Source organism: Melopsittacus undulatus, chromosome 1 (assembly GCF_012275295.1).
Source record: "Melopsittacus undulatus isolate bMelUnd1 chromosome 1, bMelUnd1.mat.Z, whole genome shotgun sequence".
In the NCBI taxonomy this organism is placed as follows: domain Eukaryota; kingdom Metazoa; phylum Chordata; class Aves; order Psittaciformes; family Psittaculidae; genus Melopsittacus; species Melopsittacus undulatus.
Window position 1 is genome coordinate 125,428,228 of NC_047527.1, and position 23,306 is coordinate 125,451,533.

The following is a 23,306-nucleotide window of genomic DNA, read 5'->3' on the forward strand; positions in this document are numbered from 1 at the left end:
TCATGAGATCTCATTATTATTATTAGATGTGGATTGCTTTCTATTCCCTTCCATTTAAAAAGTACTGTTTATCTCCTCCATTTTTAAAATTCTCAAAGGACTAAGGCAGTAAAGAGTTTATATCATGGGAGTTGCAATGACTGTCCTAGTTAGGTTGCTATTGGCTCATCTTTGTGTACAATCTGTTTTGCTAAACACTGCAGGGTGTACATGTCAGGTCATTATTTTAGTGCTGCAAGATCAGCTGCCTCGTCTCTAGACTTCTCTTTAGTTTTTTTTTATTTCATCTTCCTGTGGTATTGCATTTTTGCAGGGGAAATAAATTGTCAGTATATATGCATACAGTTCTCATCTAAACCCCTCAGGAAATATTTTCTGAAACTACAAACACCTGACAGACCAGCCCTGGCAAAGAATATATTTTTGTACATCATTTGTGCTTGAAAGCAATCGTGGAAGATTTGCTCATTAGCCAAGTAGAATCATTTCTTTGAGTATACCTTGCTTTCACATAGTGAGTAAGCATATTTAGTTGGTCACTGTTATATTAAAACCTTGAATGTAGTATTTTAAATAATGTTTTAAATTAAAAATACTTTTTTAAATGAAAAATTTATTTCAAACATCTTAATTTGGTCAGATGAATTAAAAAAGAAAGAAGAAAGTAAGCTATTTAATTCTCATAGTTCATGGTATTTTATTCTAGTAAAACTAAAGTTGGTGGTTAAGAAGGACTGTGAGGAGTGTAGAAGTTTCTGATCGACTCATGAGTTGTGCAGGTGACAATCTCGTTATGGCTTGCAGAAATTAATCTTTTTCATTATCCCTTTTTTTTTCAAACTGAGGGAGCATTTCCTCACATGTGGAGTTAAAAAATAGTGAACCCCCACATCCTGATGTCAGGCTTTCAAAATTTAGGAAATATCAAAATCAAGGTATCATGCAGTGCTTTAAATCCTTTTGTGGCTGTATGTGAATTTGCAGCCTTTAATCACTTCATGCTGTGATATGGGTTTTTTCTATAGGACCCCTGTCTTGTCTGATTTAATTGTCAGGGATCACTAAAAGGGATTAATTTGGGTTGAGTATTAGGAGAAGATGCTATCTCTAGCTTTGACAGGCATGAAAACCAAAGCAATGATTTCAGGAAAAGAAAAAAAACCCAAAGCTTGACCTTAAGTGTGAAGCAGTTGAATTGTGACTAGAAAATTGAATTTTACCTTTGTCTCACCCCAGAGCTCCTGTGAATGCTAGAGAAATCCAAATTTTGAAATGATTAGTGATTTTTTTTTCTCCTTGTTTGCTGCTGCCCAGCTTGGATCCCTTGGCCCAACATTCAAAACGGCTGACTTCTCTGAGCTGCCAGGGGCAATAGCATAAACCATGTTTTGAAAGGACTGATTCTCCATAATGATGTGGTCTGGACTATTGCAAATTGAGTCATTTAACAGAAATTCTAATTCTTACTCTCCCTGTGTCTTGGCTTCCATTTTGAAAAATGTCGATACTGCTTCCTTATCTTAGACATTTTCCATATGTTTGGATGAGTTGTTCTCTGGAGCTGCCTTTTCCTGTCCACTGACTACAGGAGGAAGGCAAGACAGCTATCTTAGATTAGCCAGGGTTATAGTTTAGGGGGAATTCTCCTTGCCTGAGTACACACAGAAGATGATTGAATCAGTGTTGCATGGACAGACTTTAACTGGGCATTTACTAAACGCTTGGAACAAAACATTTTCAGTATAGCCAGTATCTTTTAACATTTTATATATACAAGAAGATTCTATTTGAATACAGTTTATGAGCTTGGCATATGGTGATGGTATATATGCATGCTTAATCATCTCTTAAATATGATTTATATACGGATTTAGCTTATCTTTCAAAACAATGTGATTTTTAAGTAGCTATATTTAAAATGCGTATTTCAAAAAATTAACCAAAAAATGCTTAAAGGTCTTTTGTATTAATTCAGACTTCTTTCAGTTGCATATGCTGGCAGAGGGTGACTGCAACTGTAAAGAGCCTGTGACCCTAATTTAATCAGCTTGCATCAGAGGGACTAGCGCATCAGAGCACCTCCTTTGAGGACACAACATGCAAACAAATGTACTGCCACCATGGCAAACAGCATTGCAGCTGAAAAGTGATAAAAGCATACTGCTAATAAATCTGCTTGCTGATACAAGCAGAACATAATATAATGCAAAAAAGTTCAGGTTTTATGCAACATTTTTCAGCTAGAACTTAGGACTATTTCAAGGTGTTTTGTAGAATAACAAATTACATATTATAATTCACTGACTGCATTTGTAAAGGTAGAATCTGTCTGCACTTCTATTAGGTGTAGATACTATGAACTGTTTCATTGTAGAGTTATCAAAAATGATAGAGTTAAATATTTTTGTGTGTATTCATATATTTAAAGTTGGAGGAGGAGAGCTGAATTCTGCTACATAAATCGGATTAGGACTTTAGTTGCTTGTGTGACGTGGAACAAAAGATGGGTTTTATATAGCAACTGGAAAATACATGGTTATTTTGAAATCCTTGTCTTCCTGGGTTTGTGAGGAGCAGTCAAATATTGGCACTACACTGATTCCCTTAAAATTGAAGAAAATTATCAAACCTGTAAGGCTGTGTGCAGATTTAACACAAGTCCTTGTATCACTTAGGCCTTGTTTTAAGAACTTCAGTAATGCCAAGCCTTGGCAAAGAAATGAATTTCACTATCAAGATGGTTTAAAACAAAAGGGTGAAATTGCAGTGTACGGTAGTTCTCAGTTGGCTGAAGTGTTGCCAACCATGTTTTAATATTTGCTCCCAAGTGTCATATTTAGAAAAAAAAGAGTTGGCAGCACCTCCATTATTTTCTGGCAAACAGGTATAATACATCTATGTAATGAATAATTTTGACCATAAAATGTTCCAAAAATAATCAGCCTTCATATTAACTTAAGATGGGGCTTGATTTATGAGCAGCAGATAAGCTCAGCCTAAAGTTGGTTGGTATTAAATCCCTAAATTAATCCAAATAATCAGATATACTTAGTTGGCAGAAAAAAATTCCCATAGCGTAGGTGGGAATTTTAAATTCTTCAAAATTATTAAATTAAATTAAAACTTTTAATTCTCAACATCAGAATCAATTCTACCAGTTCCAATATTACTTAGTACTATTGGCAGATCCTCATCATGGACTTCTAGTGCTTGTAATTCTTCTTAGGTGAAACTTTATCAAAAAAGTGTAGAAAAAATGGGCAGTACAGTACAAACACTGTCTTTCCCATTACCCTCATTCACTCTTTTTCATAGACAATCCAACAATGCAGAATTTCCTTTCCAAAGCTGAATCTTTGCACACTGTTCTAAGTAAGTTCTTTACAAGAGAGCTGTAACACCATTTAAAGCCTTCCATAATACTGAATATTTTATGACAAAAACAGGAGGAAAAAATGCTTCAGATACTACTGAAAAGAGTCATTCATTCTGATGTCGTGATACACACACATGCCTTATGCCAGGTGCCCATCAGAGCTGCTCTGTCATTCCCCTCCTCATCTGGAGAGGGGAGAAAAAATACAATGAAAGGCTCATGGGCTGAGATAAGGACAGGGACATCACTCAGAAATTACTGTGATGGGGAAAACTTACTCAGGGAAATCAGTTTAATTTATTACCAGTCAAATCAGAGTAGAGTAATGAGAAGTAAAACCAAAGTTTTAAAAGCATGTTCTCCCCACCCCTCCTTTTTTCCCAGGCTCAGCTTTATCCCCAAATATCTGTCTCCTTCTTTGAGTGCCACAGTGGAATTGGGAATGGGGCTTGTGGTCAGTGCATCACATGTTATCTCTGCCACAAGTTATACTTCTCCTCAGGGAAAGACTCCTTATGCTTCCTCTGTTCTAGCATGGGGTCCCTTCCATAGGGGACAGCCCTCCACAAATTTCTCCAAAGTGAGTACTTCCCGTGGGCTTCAGTTCTTCATGAACTGCTCCAGGTGAGTCCCCTCCATTGGGTGTATCCTTCAGACACAGGCTGCTGCAGCGTGTATCCCCTCCAAAGTTACAAGTCCTGCAGGAAACATGCTCCAGTGTGGGCTCCTCTCCATGGGGCCACAGCTCCTGCCAGGAGCCTGCTTCAATGCACGCTTCCCATGGGGTCACAGTCTCCTTTGGGCATACCCCTGCTCTAGTGTGGGGTCCTGCATGGTCTACAGGTGGATATGTGCTCCACTGTTAACCTCCATGGACTGCAAGTGGGTATCTGCTCCACTGTGGACTTCCACGGGCTGCAGGAGGACAGCCTGCCTCAGCATGATCTGCACCACGGGCTGCAGTGCAATCTCTGCTCCGGTGCCTGGAGCACCTCTTCCCTCTCCTTCTTCACTCACCTTGGGATCTTCAGAGCTGTTTTTCTCGCATGTTCTCACTCCTCTTTCTGACTGCAGCTTGTTGCACAGGTTGTTTTCCCCCTTCTTAACTATGTTATCCCAAAAGTACCACCACCATTGCTGATGGGCTCCATTTTGGCCACTGGCAGGTGGACGTGGGGGAAGCTCCAGCACCTTCTCACAGAAGCCACCCTGTAGCCCCCCACTACCAAAAACCTCGCCACATGAACTTGGTACAGAAATGAAACAAATTACTTTTCTCAAGAGGCTTTGTAAGTATCTTGCAGAGGTAATCCTGCTTTTTCTGAGTTGTCTTAATAGTTTTGCTTTGTTGAAACAAAATATGCTTCTGAAGTAAAAACAAGCAATGGTGGCTGAAATTAGAAACAAGCTTGGTCATTAATTACTGCTTTGGTTAAAATACACACCCATGTCTGATTTCCAGTGGAACATTTAAGAGGTACCTGGTGGTAAAGTACTAGACTTAATTAAATCATAAACACAATGTAGTGATTATACATTTTTAATCCATGTAATTTGAATATACACAATCTAATGCTTAACTGGTTAAACCTCTAGTTTAGATGTGTTTTAGTTTAGCTAGAATAACTATTACCTGCCCTAAAGTAGGGGTTGAGGAAGCAAATTTTCTTCATGGGCAGCTGTTAGAAATGCTACTGCTGCTTTGCACCTTCTTTAGGTTATGCTTCTAACAAAATCTGCTTACAGTGACGCTTTATCTGGGAAATAGCTCTTCTACTGAATCATGACTTATGCTTCCTAAGCCATGACAAAATGAATTTACAGCTTACGTTGCCCACTGCTGTAGTGCTGAGTGGCAAGGAATCTCTGTGGGGATTTACGTGCAATTGGGAAAAATCCAAAAAGCAGCTAGGATTGTGTTTGAAGTAAAGCCACTAAACATGGTTTTATGCTAACACAGCGTGAGAGAATAAAAAGCGAGAGCGCTTTTTCAGCCCTGAGCAGCACCCCGCAACAGGAAGATTTTATGCCTTCTCTTTGGTATGCAGCTAAGTGCACTCTCAGAGGATGTGAGAAGGTTGAAAGAGGAATAGTGTCTAGGAAGGATGGGGGAATGCTTGCTCCTTAAAGAGCTAGAGGCTTTCTCTTTCTTGCTTTTGAAAATCAATTTCTAGATATCTATAATGTTGAGCAACATTGACAGTGAATTTTACATATTAAAGATGTTATATTGAAATGTGAAAGACATGGAGATAGTAGTTTTAACCCAAGTTGTCTGCTTTACGTTCCTTTTTCAATGAAGTGACGAAAGATACATACCTGTGAAAGTCACTAAACTGTAGCTGCCAGAGCATCATAGCTTGTGTTCAGATCTATGCCATCAATCCAGTTGTCTTCCTACATCTAGAGTTCCTAAAATAATGAGCCTTTTGAGTATTGATAGTTAGGGGCTTCATGCTGACAGTGGAGCCATAAACAAATTTACCAATAAACTGTAATTGACCATTACTACTTTCTATTAACAACCCCATTGCTTAATTAGTATAACAAGTTAATTTTGAAAACATCTGAAAAAAAATTGTGAATGAAATGCTTATAACTGACTTTGGAATTTTTTAACCTTTCAAACCTTGATTAAATTCTTGGTTTAGATGGTATAAGCTGCCAGGAGGGCAGTATTAAAAACATTTACACTGTGCATAATCCTTTCCAATTTGAATATTCATAAAGAATTAAGATAATTATTCTTTACCTAGAAGTATATTTCTTGCCTTATATTTTATGTAGACCTAGAATGTATGTAATTAAAGAAATAGGTATCTTAATTCATCACTATTCCAACTTTATTGCCCTGCAAATTATCTTGCCACATCACCATATTCTATGTGATCAAGGAAGAATTAGTTCTTTAATTGTTAGGCTGTGGATAGGATCTGAACACACTGTCATAGTTGCCTAATTAAGTGCTCCTGTATACTCTCAAGGTTGATTTTGTTTTAAAGAAATGCAGCCACATACATCACTTAAAGTAATGTACAAATTACTGATGCTGCTGGGGCAAAATCTAATCATACCAAACCAGGAGAGAGAAAGGGAGGTGGGGAAGGAACCAAAAAAGTACCATTTTGTGTAGTGCTAAGCAAGTAATGAATTTTAGTGGAGTCAAGATTTGCTTTTCGTCGTCATGTTAGATAGTGGTAGTGAGGTTTAGTTGCCATTCTCAAATAGAGATTCACTTAGTGCCAGCCACATTTAATCACATTTTGCTGAAGACAGCTGGGCATTGCTGATTTGTGCTGTGTCAGCCACTTTCTGTGGAAGACTGTCTCATCGCTTGAATTTTAGCGTTCTGTAGCAGAAAAGTTCACTCGTCTTAAAACTGGCTCAGCAAATAGCTTGTGTGGGTATATAACTGGAAGAGCGTTACAATCTACCGAGAAAAAAACACAAATAAATGGCATTTTAAGATAGCTTCTGAAAAGATTTTCACAAATCCTTTAAAATGTATAGTTCATTGATAAATTCTATTAGCAATTAAGTTTATCTCTAGATATTTTAGTAAATGTGTCTTTGGTACGATTGAAAATTATTCAGTGGTTCAGTGGTTTGAAACGTATTTGGGCGTGTTTGAAAAGTTTTAAGTGTATTTCAGCTGTGTCAAACAGTACTGAAGTACTTCATATGTGGAAAAGCTTGGAATCTGTAGATACCAAGATTTCTTCTAGCTACTAATCTCATGAAGACTGAAGTACAGATGGTATCCTTTCAGCTGTGGTATAAATAGCCGAAGAAAAGAAGTGTCAGAAAAGAAATAGCAAGATAACTCAATATTTATGGAAGGTACACACAAGGGTACTTAGAGTGGGTTAATCACATCACATATTTATTTTTGGAAATAGAAGAGTATCAGCAGATTGATAAAGTTACTGACATAATGAATATTAAATATGTAACCACTCTTGTGCAGTAAATAAAGATACATATCAGGTACTAATATTTGCAAAGATATTGTGTATTAAATGAGTGTACAGTTTGTCCCACCATTTTCTTCTCATGCATAATACCTCCACTGCTTGTTTAGGTTCAAAGTATTGCAGAAGGCAGAGGAACTTTATTGCAAAAATGAGATTCTAAATACGGTTTTTAATTGCTGGTGGTAAAGGAACTTTTTGAAGGTTATTATAAGATGTCTGGATATATGTAAAAATAGCTTCAAAAATCGTGCATTTGAAGGGTAATTATGAGAAAATACAAAAAGTTTGAGATTTGGGAGCCGTGATTCATTGATCTCTTATTAATCCACTCACTGAAATGATTTATAGGCCTGCTTTATTTATGTGCTTTCTAGGTACAGCATGGACAGAGTGAAAAGCTGCTTGATATAAAATAGTAAAATACTAGAAGACAATTGGTACCCTTTCTCAGGTACCCTGGATCCAATGGATCCTGGATACAATGGATCATATTACCCACTGACTTGTCCTTCCATCAAAACAACCTGCTTCAGCTAAAGAATAGAAAGATGGCTCAAGCAATCCCTTATGAAATATGATTTTGAGCCTTCTTAAGAGGAGGAAGAGGGAAGTGAACCAGGGTCTTCCTGATGGTGGTTGAATGTGTTCATCAATTAATTTATGGCAGCAGTTAAGCCATAGTCTAAAAGTAAGGCATTAAGTGTGTCTGTCTCTCCTTTTTATTTATTTTTTTAATTTGGGGGTGGAAGTAGAAAAGGAAAGGGGGAGGGGAAGTTTTTAGACCCTGGAGAACTTTCAGTGTAGTGAATCTCAAGAGGAGGAAGGGAACTGTTGATATTCTGCGGTTACGTTACTGAATTCTGAATAAAACTGGTATTCAAAATACCCTGTTGTTTTGAACATTTTCAACTGACTCAGTTTAGATGGATCTTCATTTCAGTATGCTCATTTTCATGGATCTTAATCTGAGATATTTGAGTGCGTGTTTACTTCAGCATGTTGGTTAAGATCAGGAAGGCATTTTTGAAAGTAATCCCCCAGTTGCCACCAGATGTTACACTTTGGTTCACACTACAGAGCGGTCTCCAGTGTGCAAACTGGTTCCTGTTGGGAACGCTAAAGCTGAGGACGTATTCTGACTGCTAATAGGCATGCTGCCTCTGTGACCAAACCATTCCTGCCTTTGAAACGTGTATAGCATATCTGGCTGCTCCTCAGTACTTGACTGTTCAGCTCTACAGAGCTGGTCCACTCACACCATAGTACTTACTGGTATGAAGTGACGATTAAAACCTCTCTCATGTTTGCTGTATCAAAGATGTATTTGGGTTTTAGTTTCATTGACTACAAAAGTTATTTAATTCCTGTTTTGAGAAGAGAATTTGTGGAATTCACATACTGATAGTCTCAAGGTCAAACCCCTAAAAATCGATATATACATATATACTGCTAGGGTATAAAAGTTTATAATTTGTATGCTTGTATAAGCACTGTATGCATATGCTTTTAACTGAAAGAATCTGGACTGCAATATTATTAAGCAACTACATATAAGAGTAAGGGGCTTGGTGTGTGTTTTCTACTACTGATCAAAACATAAAAACGAATTATGTCTCATAGATGTAATCTTAAAAAACAACAACAAAACAGGGAAAATATGCCTCTTGAAACAATGCAGTGACATTGACATTTCAAGTGAATTTAGCCTCATCATTCCACGTATCTTTTATAGTGTTCTTAATTAGGGAAGAATTAGGAATTTCCAGGCCTTTCTGAAGACACTTTAAACAGCAGCAGTAGTTGTGACCTTTCTGTTCCTGTGGGCTCAGCAAAAGATGGCTGATTAATGTCACATCTTAAACTGTGTCAACTGGGCTGTTCATTCCCTTTTTAGTAAACAGCCTGTTGTCAGTGTAGCTCAGTTTGTCAGAATAAAATAGCCTTGTGTTTTAGCTGGCTACTTTCTGTTTAAAAAACATGTATCTCTATTTGCTAGTGTAAAGTTATATGGAAATTTTCTTCAGTTATTCTAGTGACTAGCATCAATGAGTTAGCTCAGTGGCACCCACAAAGCAGTATTCTTAATCTGTGTTAGAAGCTTCTTAAAGGATGTCCTTAAAGTTCTCTTAAAAAAAAAAAGAGATTTTTTAATTTGACACATTCAGTTGTTAGAGATCTGAAATGGAGGATATAAGAAACACTTTTATCAGAAGCTTTTCTATAGATAGATGCATTCTTTCAAAATATTTTCATAGCCTTGAATTAATGTTTTAGTTTTCTGCTTTATCAGTTGAAAATAAATGATGGTACTTTTTAAAACGAGAGGGAGAGAGAGAGGGAGAGAAAGAGGGAGAAAAAGAGAAAGCCAGATAAATAATGGCATAGAAGGGGAAATGTGGGCACACGCATTCATAAGAATAAGAAATTTCCACTTGGAGGAAAACATATAAACCCTTATAGGGGAGAATGGAGTGAATTAAGAAATAGATCCTGGACAAAGTGGAAAGAAGTATGTGGAAGGCACACAAAGAGCCTTCCTCCAGGGCAGTATTTACAGAAAACTTCTGGAACACAGGCAGATAAGTGGGTGCCATAGACAGGAATTTTAGGGAGCTATAAAACTCGCATAATAAACTTAGACTGCACAAAATGATGTACTGGGCAATCCTTTATTTCATCTTGTTGCTAGAAAAAAAATTCTGGAAGTGGGGAGAGATGAAAACCAGTCGTGATTTAATAAGTAGCCTTTGACAATTTTGTGATGCTTTTGGTGATCACACATTTTAATATCACTCTGTTTTGCATTATGTTGGGAAAATCTGGACTTCAAGGAGTTGAAAAGCAAGAATCAGTGCTGATGAAAATGTAAGGAGCTGAATAAATAATACTTAAAGGACTTCTCAAAGGGGAGAAAAAAAAAATCAACCCTATGAATGAGCTGACCCTGTCTTGAGAATTAAGTTAGATGGTACAATTTAAAGCTTTGTTCCAACATCTGACAGACACACTCTGCATGCTGATGCATAATATCTGAAGATTGTGTGCTTGAAAGAAAGCCTTTTCTGAGCTACATTCTATTTTTGTTATAATAAAGCAGCTGCTTTTTGGAGCAGAGATCTTCTCAAGTGCTCAATCTTCTAGTTCAAGTTAAGTGTTAGCCAAGTATTGTGAGCAAATTTTGTGTATGCTTTCTCGCAAGCTGCTGAAGTGCAGTAAAGCAAATTACTTTGACCGTAAATTGTACAAATACACAGCTTGACCCTATGAGATTAAAGTAAGTTTCCTGCCCTGCCTTAGTCCAAAGTGGTCCCTGCATAGCAATCCAAGAGCACAGAAAGTTTGGGGCAATACAAACATGATTTGAAAAGAAACGCAGATGGACTATGTGAGTGGTTTACTGTGGTCTGCTTCTGATCAGTTCTGAAGGAAAAAAACAATTGCTGAAGAAACAGAGAACTGCAGGCCAGAATGTAGCCCTACTAATGGAGCAATTGCAGCTGCAGCACTGCCTTCCATAAGTAATAGCAGGTGTCTCTGTATGATGGTGGTTTAGGAAATCTTGTTAGGTGTAAGATGTCTGTGTCATTCTGTAAATATGTTGGAAGTCAACAGTAGCAGTTATATGCAACATACACACAGCTACACAGTAAGCACCACTGGCCCTAGATGCTTATTATGTGTTTCGGAATTTGGTTTGCAAGTTTTGGGTGTTGGTTGTTTTTTTTTTTTTTCAGAGAGGTGGGGGAGGGACCGGAGAGATCAGAGCTGTACAAAATGAGCACAGGGAAGATGAAATATCCTGATCCAGCAGTAACAAATTACATGTGTATTGTCTTAAGGAGCTTTTAGAACTCCATAAAAGGACTTAAAACTTCATGTAATATAAAATCATGACAAAAATACCTTCTAGGCTATGGTATATGCCTGCCTGTAACCTAATTCATAATAAGAAAAAACAGCTGAACAATATATAGGAAGAACACTGTACAAACAACAACAAAAAAAAAAAACCAAAAAGGAGTTACTCTTATGTGCAGTGACAATGGCATAGTACAGCAGTCTTGTCAATATATTAATATCCTGCAAAAGGATATTCATATAAAGTCTGTTGCTCTGGTGCAACCAGATAATTACCAGATTCTGCAAGACAGGAGATTTTGCACAAAAAAAAAAAAAAAAGGATAGATACAGGCTTTTTCCCTTTACTGAAGAAATTCTAAAAATTTCTGGTGGTGATGTGCATGTTTGTACAGAAATTTTTACCAGTAGTTTGAGCCACTGTGCTTGATCAGTGGCTTTAATCCATGACAGTAGCAAGAATGTTGTATTCCTTTGCATTATACGTATGAGGTGAGGTTAGTTTGGGGAATCTGCATTTTGAAGTTTAATTTCAGGTTTTGTATTCTAATGTGATTTTGTTAATTATGGTGTTTTAGTAGTTGATTTTGAATACTGTTCAGAGAATTCTGGGGTCAGAAAAAGCAGCTATTGAAAGGGCAGCTGAAAGTACAGCTTTTGAATGTTGGGAAATAATGAATTATGAAAAAGTAAAAGGGAAATACAATAATCTAGGAGAGTTTGATTTGAAACGCGGAGAATTCAGTCCAAAAAGAGGTAAGGTTGGTACACTGGGTAATGGAAATGTAGAAAATATGTGTTAGAAAGGGGAAACTAATTCAGGTTCCAGAGGTCAGTAAATAATATCTTTAAATGGTAAAATGTTCTCCTGTTTGCTGTTTCTATTTGCATGTGATAAAGTTGGATGAATAAATATGGAAAACATTGAGAGTGCTCTTTCTAGCTTTAAGTATATGTACATTATTTTTTTTTCCACTGAGGAAGTCATGCAGAGAAAATGTGTGACCCTGTTTCTTTTCATACTTTGTTCAAACACTTCTAGTAAAATATTGGCAATAGTAGCACCCCATTCTTGTTATAAAATAACAGTAAAAGTGGGAATGTATCCTTTGACACTTGGAAATATAGGTAGAATTCAGAGATGCAAGCTTGTTTTGTCAGCGGTTTAGTTTACTGAAACATGGATTATAAATTGAAATGGATGGGTATTTGTTGTAAACTTCTTGTAACTTTGTAACTTCAAACTTCTTGTAACTTCTTGTAACCTAAGGTCCTTCATATTGCACAATGTGTTTGAATTAAAAAAGAATAGTGTGAGGCTAAAGAATGTAATTGCTCTGGAAAACAGATAATTATAAAAGGCTTTTCTTTTGTTTCTGTCTTTAAAAGAAGGCAGAGGGTTTAGAACTAGGTTAAGGCTTATTACACGAACTGAGGTAGTTTCAGAGTCAGCAGGGAGTGAGCTCCTGTTGTGCTAACAGTGTATAAACACGGAAGTCATGGTCTCTTTCTCAGGAGAGAGAAAAAATTGCCAAGGACATGACAACGGTGTTGCCTTTGTGACTGGCAGCGTAGGAGGTTAGCACATGTACACTGAAGGTTGCATTTGTAATTTCCTGCCTTTGGAGAGGGCAGAGGAAGAGAGGAGATGGTCAGATGTTAAATAAAATCAGCATGAGGAGAGTGACAAAGGCAAACAGAAAGAAGGGAAATTTTACAGCTGTGGAGCATGACTTAAAAGTGCAAAGCCCACATTTTTATCTCATTAACTAACAAAGGGTAAAATCCTAGGAATGGCAGTGATTGATCTTGCATATGAGTCAATTGAGATAAATGCTGAATTTCCCCTGGGGATTTACTTTGTCCACCTGTGAACTGTGGAGAGCTGCAGATACCTTGTCTTCACCAGATCTTACTAAATTCTGGGTAAGATGTTGTGAATACTTTCAAAGTATACCCCTGGGGTTCAAGAGAAGGTAAGGATGCTAGGAGCAGTCTGTCAGGTGGTGGAGGGCTCTTCTGTGGTCTGGGCTAGAGAGGCACCTTTGGTCTGCCTCAGGAGGGTTTTTCTGTGCAGCACTGAAAATGATACTCTGTGAGGCTGCCAGCACTTTAGCACATTGATAAAAATGTGCTAATTTCTTCCCTTAGTCCTTCAGCCTTAAGAAGCTGTCTTCATGTTTCAAAAAGGGCTTCCTCCTCCCCCCCCCCCCCTCCATAAGTCTAAAGGGGGACAAATATTTCTACTTTGTTACTGTTAGAAGTCTTTGTTAGTAACTTTTGCTTCCAATTCATTACTGCAGTCATGTTTTCACAGCCTGGTGTGAGAGATAAACCCTTTGCAAATGAAGACAGCATCCATTTTCTTTCTACCTCAGGCCACACAGAATTGATAGGGGTAATAAAATGACAGTAGCATGTAATATACTGACAGCTCTTTAATTTGAAAACTAGTTCCGGGCTGATTCAAAACTTGTTTAAAGCTAATTTATGACTTGTGTAATTTTCAACTAGACCAAAGTAAAGGATGATACATGAAAACTGATGCAGAGTTAACATAATATATTCAAACCTGTCAGCTTGAAATAATTTATAAAGGGTTTGTGGGTTGATTTGTTTCAATTCTATTTTGGTTTTGTTTTAAAGTAGCCATGACAGAAAGTTGCTTGGCTGGTCTAGATACCATTGCGAGACACTATTTCTCCATCATCTTTCTCAAAATGCAACTTCTTATGCTTTCTAGCATAAGCATATGCACACTTTTAAAAAATATGCATCATTTCTCCATTTTCTTCAAAATCGGCAGCTGTGTTGTATGTTTCTGTTTTGTGTGGGACATCTGTGCTGATGGTAACATGGATTGGTAAAAAATCACAGTATTTAGTTACCATAATGTTCACTTTGAACATTCCTTATGAGTGTACATGTCTGTATATAAAATTCTGTATAATATTTACTTATGCAATACATATGTGTGTATGTGTCTTGATACTAATTATTTGGTTTTTAAGAAACCAGAGATAAAAATAGTGAAATCCTCAAATTAAGCCACAATATCAGCATAGCATGAAATGTCAGTATTTTTCTCTGAATTCTATCACTTTTATGTAGCTCACAAATCACATCTGTATGCACTATTGATTTATCAGTGTATTGTATCGGTGATGCTTCTGCTCACAAAAGGGACAAAGCTAAAAGCCAAATGTTTGCTTCTATTGCAGTGGATGCAAATAGCAAATACACCAAATGGGAGGAAGGGGAGAAAAGAACTGAATGCTTTCAGAGAGGTGCTACAGTTTGATGCACGTCTGATTCCTCACCTCCTACCAGTCATTGTCTCCTTTGATTTTTGCTGACTAAATTAAAAACTATAATAAAATGTTGACAGTCCAAGACTCAGAATTTAACCGTGTACATTTTTGTGTCTGCTGCCGAGACGAGCAAGCAAGTTCCATACCAGGACTAGAATACCCAATTTGTTATGTGTTTGTGTCGACATTGACTTAAAGTATTTTTTGCAGAACTGTGATTGATTCAAGCCAATGCTGTTGCGGTATCTTAAACTGCATGAGCATTTGGGGCATAGGAAAAGAGATATAATTCAAAGCAGGGCTGTCTTTCTTGCATTAACATAGCAGAATGTTTACACATTTCATGTTTCCTCTTCAAAGTTTCCTAAGTCCAAGAAGGATCATGTTCTATGGAGCTTCGATCACAATCTGCATTTTTCAGGCAAAACATAATTACTGTGCATTCTGAATTTGTTTATAATGCACTTAAATTTCCATACAGAATTTCTGTATTTTCTGGAAACTGAAAGTACCACATAGTGGTTTTCCCCATAATTTATTAATTTATGCAACCAAATATTGTGATCCATTAAAAAGCTATGTGTTGATCTGTCAACTTTAAAATGCTGATGTGAGCTTTCCTATGTAGATCAGAAAATACAACAATATTTTAATAAAATGAGAAGGGCTGAAGCATCAGAAAAGACATGTACCAAATTGCTTACTGTATTGATTGCCTGTCCATTAACAGTCATGTCCATCACTGCGGCAGTTGAGACTTACAGAGCCATAAGACATTGGCATGGTTTTCATCATGCAAGGCCTTGAAAAGAAAGGAATGACTTTTTGCAAAGTCAGTACAGTACGTTGCGATACAAATAATTGGAAGGACAAAAAGCTATTTTTAATTATTTTTAAAGTACTTTTTTCCATTTAACACCTCTTCAGAAGAGACACTGGTTTACGTCAGCAATACAGATTTTTTGCCTTTCCTTTACAGAAACAAATGATGCTAACACATTTTCAGGTTGTTCTATTTGCCTGAGTACAGGTAACGTTATCAGGACTTGTTACCAGAATTGCTGCTCACTTGAACATGTACTCATAACACAGAGAAGCTTTATGAAGGTTCTCAGTTGCACCTTGCAGCATTTTTATCATTGTACCTCACATGAAAGGATCTCATTCCCCTTACTGAATATGCTTAGTTCAGATCAACATAGATTGCCTTTCTTACCTATGTTCAGGCTCGATGCAGTTTTCCTAAGACGTGACAGCAGTGTGGAAAGAGATAATAAAACCAGCATAATTGGAAAGAGACGCATTTTCTGTGATTTCTGAATAATAAAATGTGATTTTCACCCATCTCCCTAAAAATTAGTGCATTAGCCACCTGTTTCTCAAGAGATTTATTGGGAAGGATGGTCCAGCTGCTCAGCAGAAGATATTTGAGACTTTATGGTGGAAAAGAATCTGTCATCCTGTTAAGGCAAAAGGGCTGTAACAGAAATATGTGTTTACCAAATTACAGTTGCTCAGATAATCTTTAAAAAAGAAGTTTATTACTTTAAAAAAAAAACATAAGTGACAATAAACGGTTACTGCCATTATCTGCCCACAGGTAAGAGCAGCATAATAAAAATTTGTTCAGGCACAAAAGACAGGCAGAACTCAGGGAGAGAAATCACTGAACCAGAAGATTCAGACAAGTACATCATTTTCTTCCAGCAGATGTGGTTGTTACTTTTGGATTTGTAAGTAGTGCAGAAGAGCTGCTGGAAACATATTGAGCTGATAAATTGCATGATGGTGATTTAACTTTCCAGTTCTCAAGGAGAAAACAAAACCATACTGTTCAGTACTCAGAGCCAGTTCATGGCTAATTGGGTCAACAAGAAGAGATAGTTTCATCGTCATAGTTTACTGAAAACCAAAATGAGGCAGCCTTTGAGAGAGAGGATGTTTGCCTCTTCAAGTCCAGATCTGCTAGGGAAAACAGCGAGCTTTCAGGATTAACACAATGCAAGGTTTATTTTTATGGCATACAGAGCATGGGGTTTCATACAGTCACTAGAGGAAATGCAGACTTCTGTAATCAGAATGCTAGAGATGTTCCTCCTCATAGTTCAGTGCATTTAGATGTGGTGTTGGCATTGTCTGCAGGAACTGTGAAAGATGAAAATTAATGACATTAGTGTTTTATTATCACTGTCATGGAATTATTTGGGATGATAGCTCTACCAAGGTATCTCATTTTTCCTTCTGTTCCACAGATCCCGTGCTTATGCCCATAAAACACTTATGTGCAAGGGCAGTTTGATTTCATTGTTAACATTTTAATTGGTGGTTTTCTTTAGCCTTCACTGAAAGCTGATTTTTCCTAAAATGTCTTACTCATACCAAATCTTAAGTTGGTAAGCCACAGAATGGGCCAGAATATCCTTTTATTAAGTCACAGGCAGGTGGTGCAATGAGAGACATAAAAAGCATTATTTGAGATCTTTAATCTCTTAAGCTATTTTAAAGGGATTCCTCTGAAAAGATGTAGAAAATAGAGATAATTCCCCTACCAGGCCCAACTTTTGAATCTCCTGCAACCTCTTCCATGTATTAGTTCTTTTACAGTATCTGCTTTTACCTGTGAATCTCCATGTGATTCAGTAACAGTTGTTGAAACAGCGTTCATTTTTTCCCTTCCAGCAGTCAGTTTCATTGGGCTAAACCACAAATGCTGAATATTATTATTATGAAATTTTAATTTACTTTTTAGAGGTTGTTATATTGAAAAACTTAATAATGAGCTTTTCAGCTTGCAGTTTCCAAAATATAATCTTGATTTCATTGCAATTAATAGCTGTAGAGAAAAAGTGATATATCAAAAGCACATATTCTGCTTGCTAAGCGATGACATCTAAAATATCTTCTGTAATGAGCATTACGGCAGGCACAGTAGAAATAGATTCATGGATTTTCTTTTCTCTGTAGTAAAATATCGCAATCTATGTTATGCAGTTATCAAAACCACAGTGTGAAGCAGTGAAGGCATTAAAGTGGGTTGTGTTTCTACTGATCTTGTCATGTTGCATTGCAAAAACAAGGTAATTTGGAAAATAGAATGTAAACTACTTAAGAAATTTTATTTTATTTATTTTACTGTAGTGATAAAGTTACTAATAGACAGACAAGTCTACTAATTTTTCTGACCTTACCAGGTTGTGTGCTATATTGGTTTGCAGTGATTGGTAAAATACATTTGGGGGGGGAGGGGGAATTATTCTAGCATGGTCCCTGCTGTTTCGCAGAAACCTCTATCTTGAATAAGGGGATGAAATGTAAAATTCCCTTCCCTACATTTCATGAGCAGGGGTAGGTATGGGCAAAACAAGCATCCTTATTTAGAACTTTGCAATCCTGAAATACTGTATGGCTATTTCATAAGTCTTAAAATGCTCTTGTGAAGGAAGTGCTGCCATTTTAACAGAAAATATATGAGAGATATTTTTGTCTCTGGGGTAAGAGAAGTTGCCCAGCATAAAAAGAGTAGAGTTTTAAGACCTCAAGTATTTTTAATTTCGCTGCCTGGGCTTAGAGCACAGTTCCTCTCAAAAGTGCCACGTCAACATGCTGCTGAGGGGTCTATTTGTCTCTGTTGCCCTCAGGACTCCGAACCGTCAAATGAGGTGGTCTCAGAGGCCCCAGGTAATGTGGTACCCTCTACCTCAAGAAGTAGCTCTGAAGAGCTGGTATCGGTGGCACAGAAACATCCAGAAGAGGTAGGACATTCTGTGTCTATTCTTTTCCAGGGTTAACTGTTGGGGGATACACGTTTGCCTCTGTTTTTCATGCCTAGTGTTTTACTCATAGCAGAGACTTTTCAAAGCTAAAGCTCAATTTTATTCTCCCATACATGCAAGACCAATGTAAATCTCAAGACCTTGATTAATGGTACCTCTAAGTCAATTATATTCCCTCTGCTATCTTTTTAATATTATTTCTTATTATCAGTGATTGGGAAAATATTTCCTCTTGTTCCTGTCTTTCACACTGTGATAAGTAACATCCTGTTACTGTTACTGTCCCATTAGATTCTGTCAAATTAAACTCTGTGACACTGAAGAGCCAAAAGCAGAATCTGTACGTAGGTATATAGATAGATTGCAAAGCTTTTGTCATCCTTCACTAGATTTGAACTAATAACCCAGCTAAGTGATGGGTTAAATGGGGTGTGCAAAGGAAAGAACCTAGCTAATCTTGTGCTATTTTTTGTGCCCTTGTTTTCCAAAAAATTATACTAGATGATAATGGTGTAGTACAAACTTAAGCCTATACTTCCCCTTCTTATACGAAACAGTGCTGGCTTATAGTTCTATAATGTAGGCAATGACTTGGGGTTCTGTCCCTTCAATGTGTACTTGTCACAGCACACCATAGCTGAAGGAGAGCTTGTCTGTAGAATTCAGGCTCACAACTGCATTTTATGGTGGCAATTGTCCTTTCAGAGAACCACTATTATTCTTAAATTAACTCTTCCAGTGAGAAGAAAGCCCTTCATTTGGAGTAGCCTTAACATTATTAATCTTGGCTTCCTCGAACAGGTTTATCATCATCATTATTATTATTATAATCACTATTATTGTTATTTTAATTATTTTCATTATTATTATCAGTATCGTCAAAGATATTTGAGTACCAGATCATATAAAGGCTAGTCTTTCTTGGTTTTTTTTTCTCAGATTTCTTTTGACTATAATCTTCCTAATAAAGGAGAGTATGAAATACCAGCCATAGGAAATGCAGTGCCATTTATTAGTTCTTCAGTGCAGCTTTTAGATAATTATCAAGTACCTTCTTGAATTTCTCCTTTCCTCTGATAGTCTTGTCACTTTGTCTGAAGAAGAGAGAATTCCGCAGTACAGGGCCAAGAGAATTCTAAAGAGTGTCTTCTGGATTATTCCAAATAGGTACTTCACTTATTTTGGAGTATCACTACATATTCTAATTAGATAGAAAGTCAGGTTATCACATCTAAGGAGTCCTGAGGATACACTAATATAAGCTTTCTGTAAGCTTTTGTATATATTCTTGAGTAGCAAAGGGACTTCTAGTTTGTGGAGTGCCATGGGTTCTCCCTCTTGAGTCTCAGCTTTGCCAGCTTATCTCACTCCGCTGGAGAAATAAAAAGAGAGAGTACAGATTATATTAAAAAAAAAAAAATAGAGGAAAAGTGCTGGAGAAGGAGGGATGAAACATAGTTAGTCAGTAAAAGGATGAGAGGAAGATGGGTATGCAGTTTTTGTCTTTGTGGAATAAAACCAGCTAAACTGTGGGGGAGAGTAGACTTTAGAGAATTGAAAGATGAAAGTACATGTTTCAAATTCTTCTAAATATCTCAGTAATAGTTTATGTTGAAGCTGTTTTACTGAATGTGTGGTCATAAAGTATTATATGTGTTTTATAAGGGAATGAGACTTTCTCAAATCATATTTACTGCAGTTTATAAAAAGACAGAGAAAGGTGAGTCAGAAAGAGTTTTGTGGTTGGATTTGCAGGGAGCCTTGAGAGGGGAGGACCACTATCCTGCATTTCCAAATTCAGAACCCACCATGAAACAGCCCATCTAAGTTACGCATGGGTAAGTCAGCACTGTAAACAAACATTTGTGAATGGCACCCTATAAAACAGAGCTTTACTTCAACTAATGTCTTTTTTATTTCTCATTTTAGTTGAGAACTCTTGGAATATATTCTTATATTACATTCTTTCTTATATTCTTTTAGTATCGACTACAGCTGCTGACTGTATTATTTGTATATTATTTGTATAATAGTTTATGTCTCATCTGAATTTAACCCATCAGTACTTGTGAGAAGGCAGATATTAAGGAAAAGCTCAAATGCAGCCATGGAAAACAGAAATATGAGAAAAGTTTAAAGAAAGCAAAATGGCTTACAGATAGGGATTTCAGGAAGGTGGAGAAAACCTGAGAAGAATGTGGAAAGTGATATTCAGAAAATGACTTGGACTTGCAAATTTGAGGAGAAACAGCTTCTGGCAGGAGAAAGTAAAGACAATCTCATTGCCACATTACTTTGTATAAAGCATATTTTTTCCTGCTTACAGTTTTCTTTTTAGATACACCAATCTGAATCCAACACTTAAGTTACTTCTGCCATCAGTTTTAACTTTGTAGGATGTCATTTAATCACTCAAATGAGGCTTTGGTTTGCTTGTCCAGTTGTTCCTCTTAAATGGTGGAAATTTGAGTTCCACACAACAGTAGGGCAGGCTGGCATCTGCTTCTCTGCCTCCTTTCTTCCCAGCTTCTTTTCATACTCTAAAATCAGCTTTAATTCTGTGTAACCTAGGGAGAGTGTCCAGCTATGTGGCATATGACAGAAGGCACTGCAGAAATAATTAGCATGTTGGGTGTTTAGATTTAGATACCTGTGAAATTGTTGTACCTGTGCAGGATTCAGGAAAGTGCGTGTATTCACTGGTATATTTCAGACATAAAAACACTTTGGGTTATAGAATAACCAAACTCTGTTTAAAGTTAGAAAGAGACCTTATTCTGTGTTTTCAAAAGCTGTGAAAACCTCATTAAAATTTAAGTTCTGTAGGTTTAAAGGGTTGAGTGATTTTAATTAGTATCCATACTAAAATAAGGAAGTTTCCTGTGTTGTATACATTTGTTGTCTTTTTTAAGAATTGGAATTGAAAAGTGGAAATGAAAGAAAAAAATCTATGCATTTGAAAGGGGACAGATTTGTAACATCCTAATTTCGGTGTCATGTCATTAGACCTTCTTAGCAATTTCTTATAAAACTGTTCAATAACACAGATTTCATAGAATGCTTTACTAAATGATGTATGTTGGTGGTTTCCCTTGAATAGTAGTGCTTTAAGTGGGAATTTTGTTCCCACAATCCTTTCAGAATTCAGAATTGCATTTTTGTTGGTATGCCCTGAGTTAATGCATTAAAATATACCTGATATCAAATGTTCTTTACCATGAACTGTTGAAAGGCAATGCTCTGGACATGTTTTGATTACTTAAGTTTCAGAGGTTTTTAAAATCTTTAAAATGTGTGAATGCTCTTGTTTGAATAACACTGTAATAATTCGATAAAATTGGAAGGGTGATGAATTGTATTTCATGACCCTTACTCATTTTTCTATGGCCATTTTCATTGTGTCTCTGCCAGTTGCATATATTTAGTAAAAAATTTATATAGCTTTATGGATGTATATGCAGTGATGAAGAAATTGAAGGTTTGTTGTTAAAGTAGTTTTGCTTTCCTTTTTCATGTAGTAGCTGAAGAGCAGTATGGAAGGGGGGAGGTTGTATCTTGATACCATTTCTCCTGAGCACCGCTTTAATCCAAGGGGAGTGATGGTGTCAGTGGTAGGTTATCTAAGTAAGGAGAGACTAGTTTTGACAGTTCCTTAAACCTAAATCTCATAAGAGGCATATCCTTTTCTTTAATTGGAAGTAAAATAGAAATACATGAGTTATGTGTATTAATTTCCTTTGCCAATCCCATGGCAAATCAATTAATCATGTTTTAATAGTGTAAGCCTAGGGGCTAACAGAGCTGTTCTTCTTGAATGGCTGCATTACCAGAGCAGTACAGATACAGAGGAAATGCTGTGCAATTCTCTCTCTTGGGTAAAACCAAATGAACTAACCAACCAACTCCCTGCCTTTGCTGCAAAAACCCCATATATCTATGTTAGAAGCATTTTAGCGTAAAGTCTGAATGATGTGATGGTAGCATATGAACATGAACAGCTTATGCATCTGTGGTGCTTTCTGAGTGCTATATTAAAACTATAAAAGCTGTGCAAAATACTTTGATTCTCAACTAAAGGAAGATTAAGATGGGTACACATTCATCTGTTTCTGAACTATTAGACATTCAGTATTTGCAGTTTTCTGAATAGAGACCAGAATTCTCTCCATAAGTAATGCAGGGCTGAGGTATAGTGTTTTGTTTTATAGGAAAAGGTGTGTCCCGTGCTTAAGTCATCTGGCATTAGTCATAAGTATGGTGCCAGTAGCTTAAAAGGATTATAGAACTCAGTATTTAAATCATTGTATTATGCTTTGAAAATCTGGGGGAGCTGTCTGCATTATTTCGTATATGAGCAAAGGGAGCATTTCTTAATTTTTATGAACACAATTAGCAGCTGATACTATCTTTTTTTTTTCTTGAGTTATATTCCTTCCTTGTTCTCTGGATATAACCTTTCCCCACAAGCGCTATTTAAGTTAATATGAAAAGAGGTTTCATTTGAAACCCCAAACTGTAAACTTCAGAACATCCTTATGCTACTTTATGACACTGAGGTGTTTGCTTTTTCAACAAAGTATGATGGAACATGTTCTGAAAGATTTGAATAAAAAGTAATTCTATGGCAAATCTTGGAATAATGTTTGTGATATTTCCTCAATCTGCTATTATAAGAGGACTGCTAAATAATTGGATTTCCACCACCACCATCTTTCTTTTGAGAAAATAACTCAATCATCATGTAGAATAAGCATTGGCAAGAGGCAGAAAAGATGATTTGCATTCTTAGAGAACAGAAGAAAATATCAAAGTATACATTTGTGTATGTATAAATGCAAAGCTTTTATGCACATGCTTGTGAAAAGGCTGTGCATTCTTTTCTGAAGTTCATAGGCATAACAATATTTTCCCTCTGTTCTGTGTAGCTGCTAGCTTGAACTCACTTAACAGAAGAATTGTGTCAGACTGTTGTTGCTACAAGTATGTTGTTCTTCCTGACACACTGCTGAGGGGA

At 36.7% G+C, this 23,306-nt stretch overlaps 1 protein-coding gene across 4 annotated transcripts in view; it reads left to right on the forward strand.

The window, feature by feature from the left end:
- The window catches only part of PHF14 (PHD finger protein 14), a 165,846-nt gene that overhangs the window by 109,242 nt on the left and 33,298 nt on the right, over nt 1-23,306 (forward strand). For 2 of the 4 annotated variants that reach the window (XM_031052446.2, XM_031052444.2), the window contains exon 18: nt 18,158-18,271. The exons of 1 other annotated variant lie outside the window; for it this stretch is intronic. In XM_031052446.2, coding sequence (XP_030908306.2) covers nt 18,158-18,271 — 114 coding nt within the window. Of the gene's footprint in view, nt 1-18,157; nt 18,272-20,047; nt 20,131-23,306 lie in introns of all 4 variants that reach the window. One more of the 4 variants, XM_031052445.2, reaches the window with a different exon arrangement.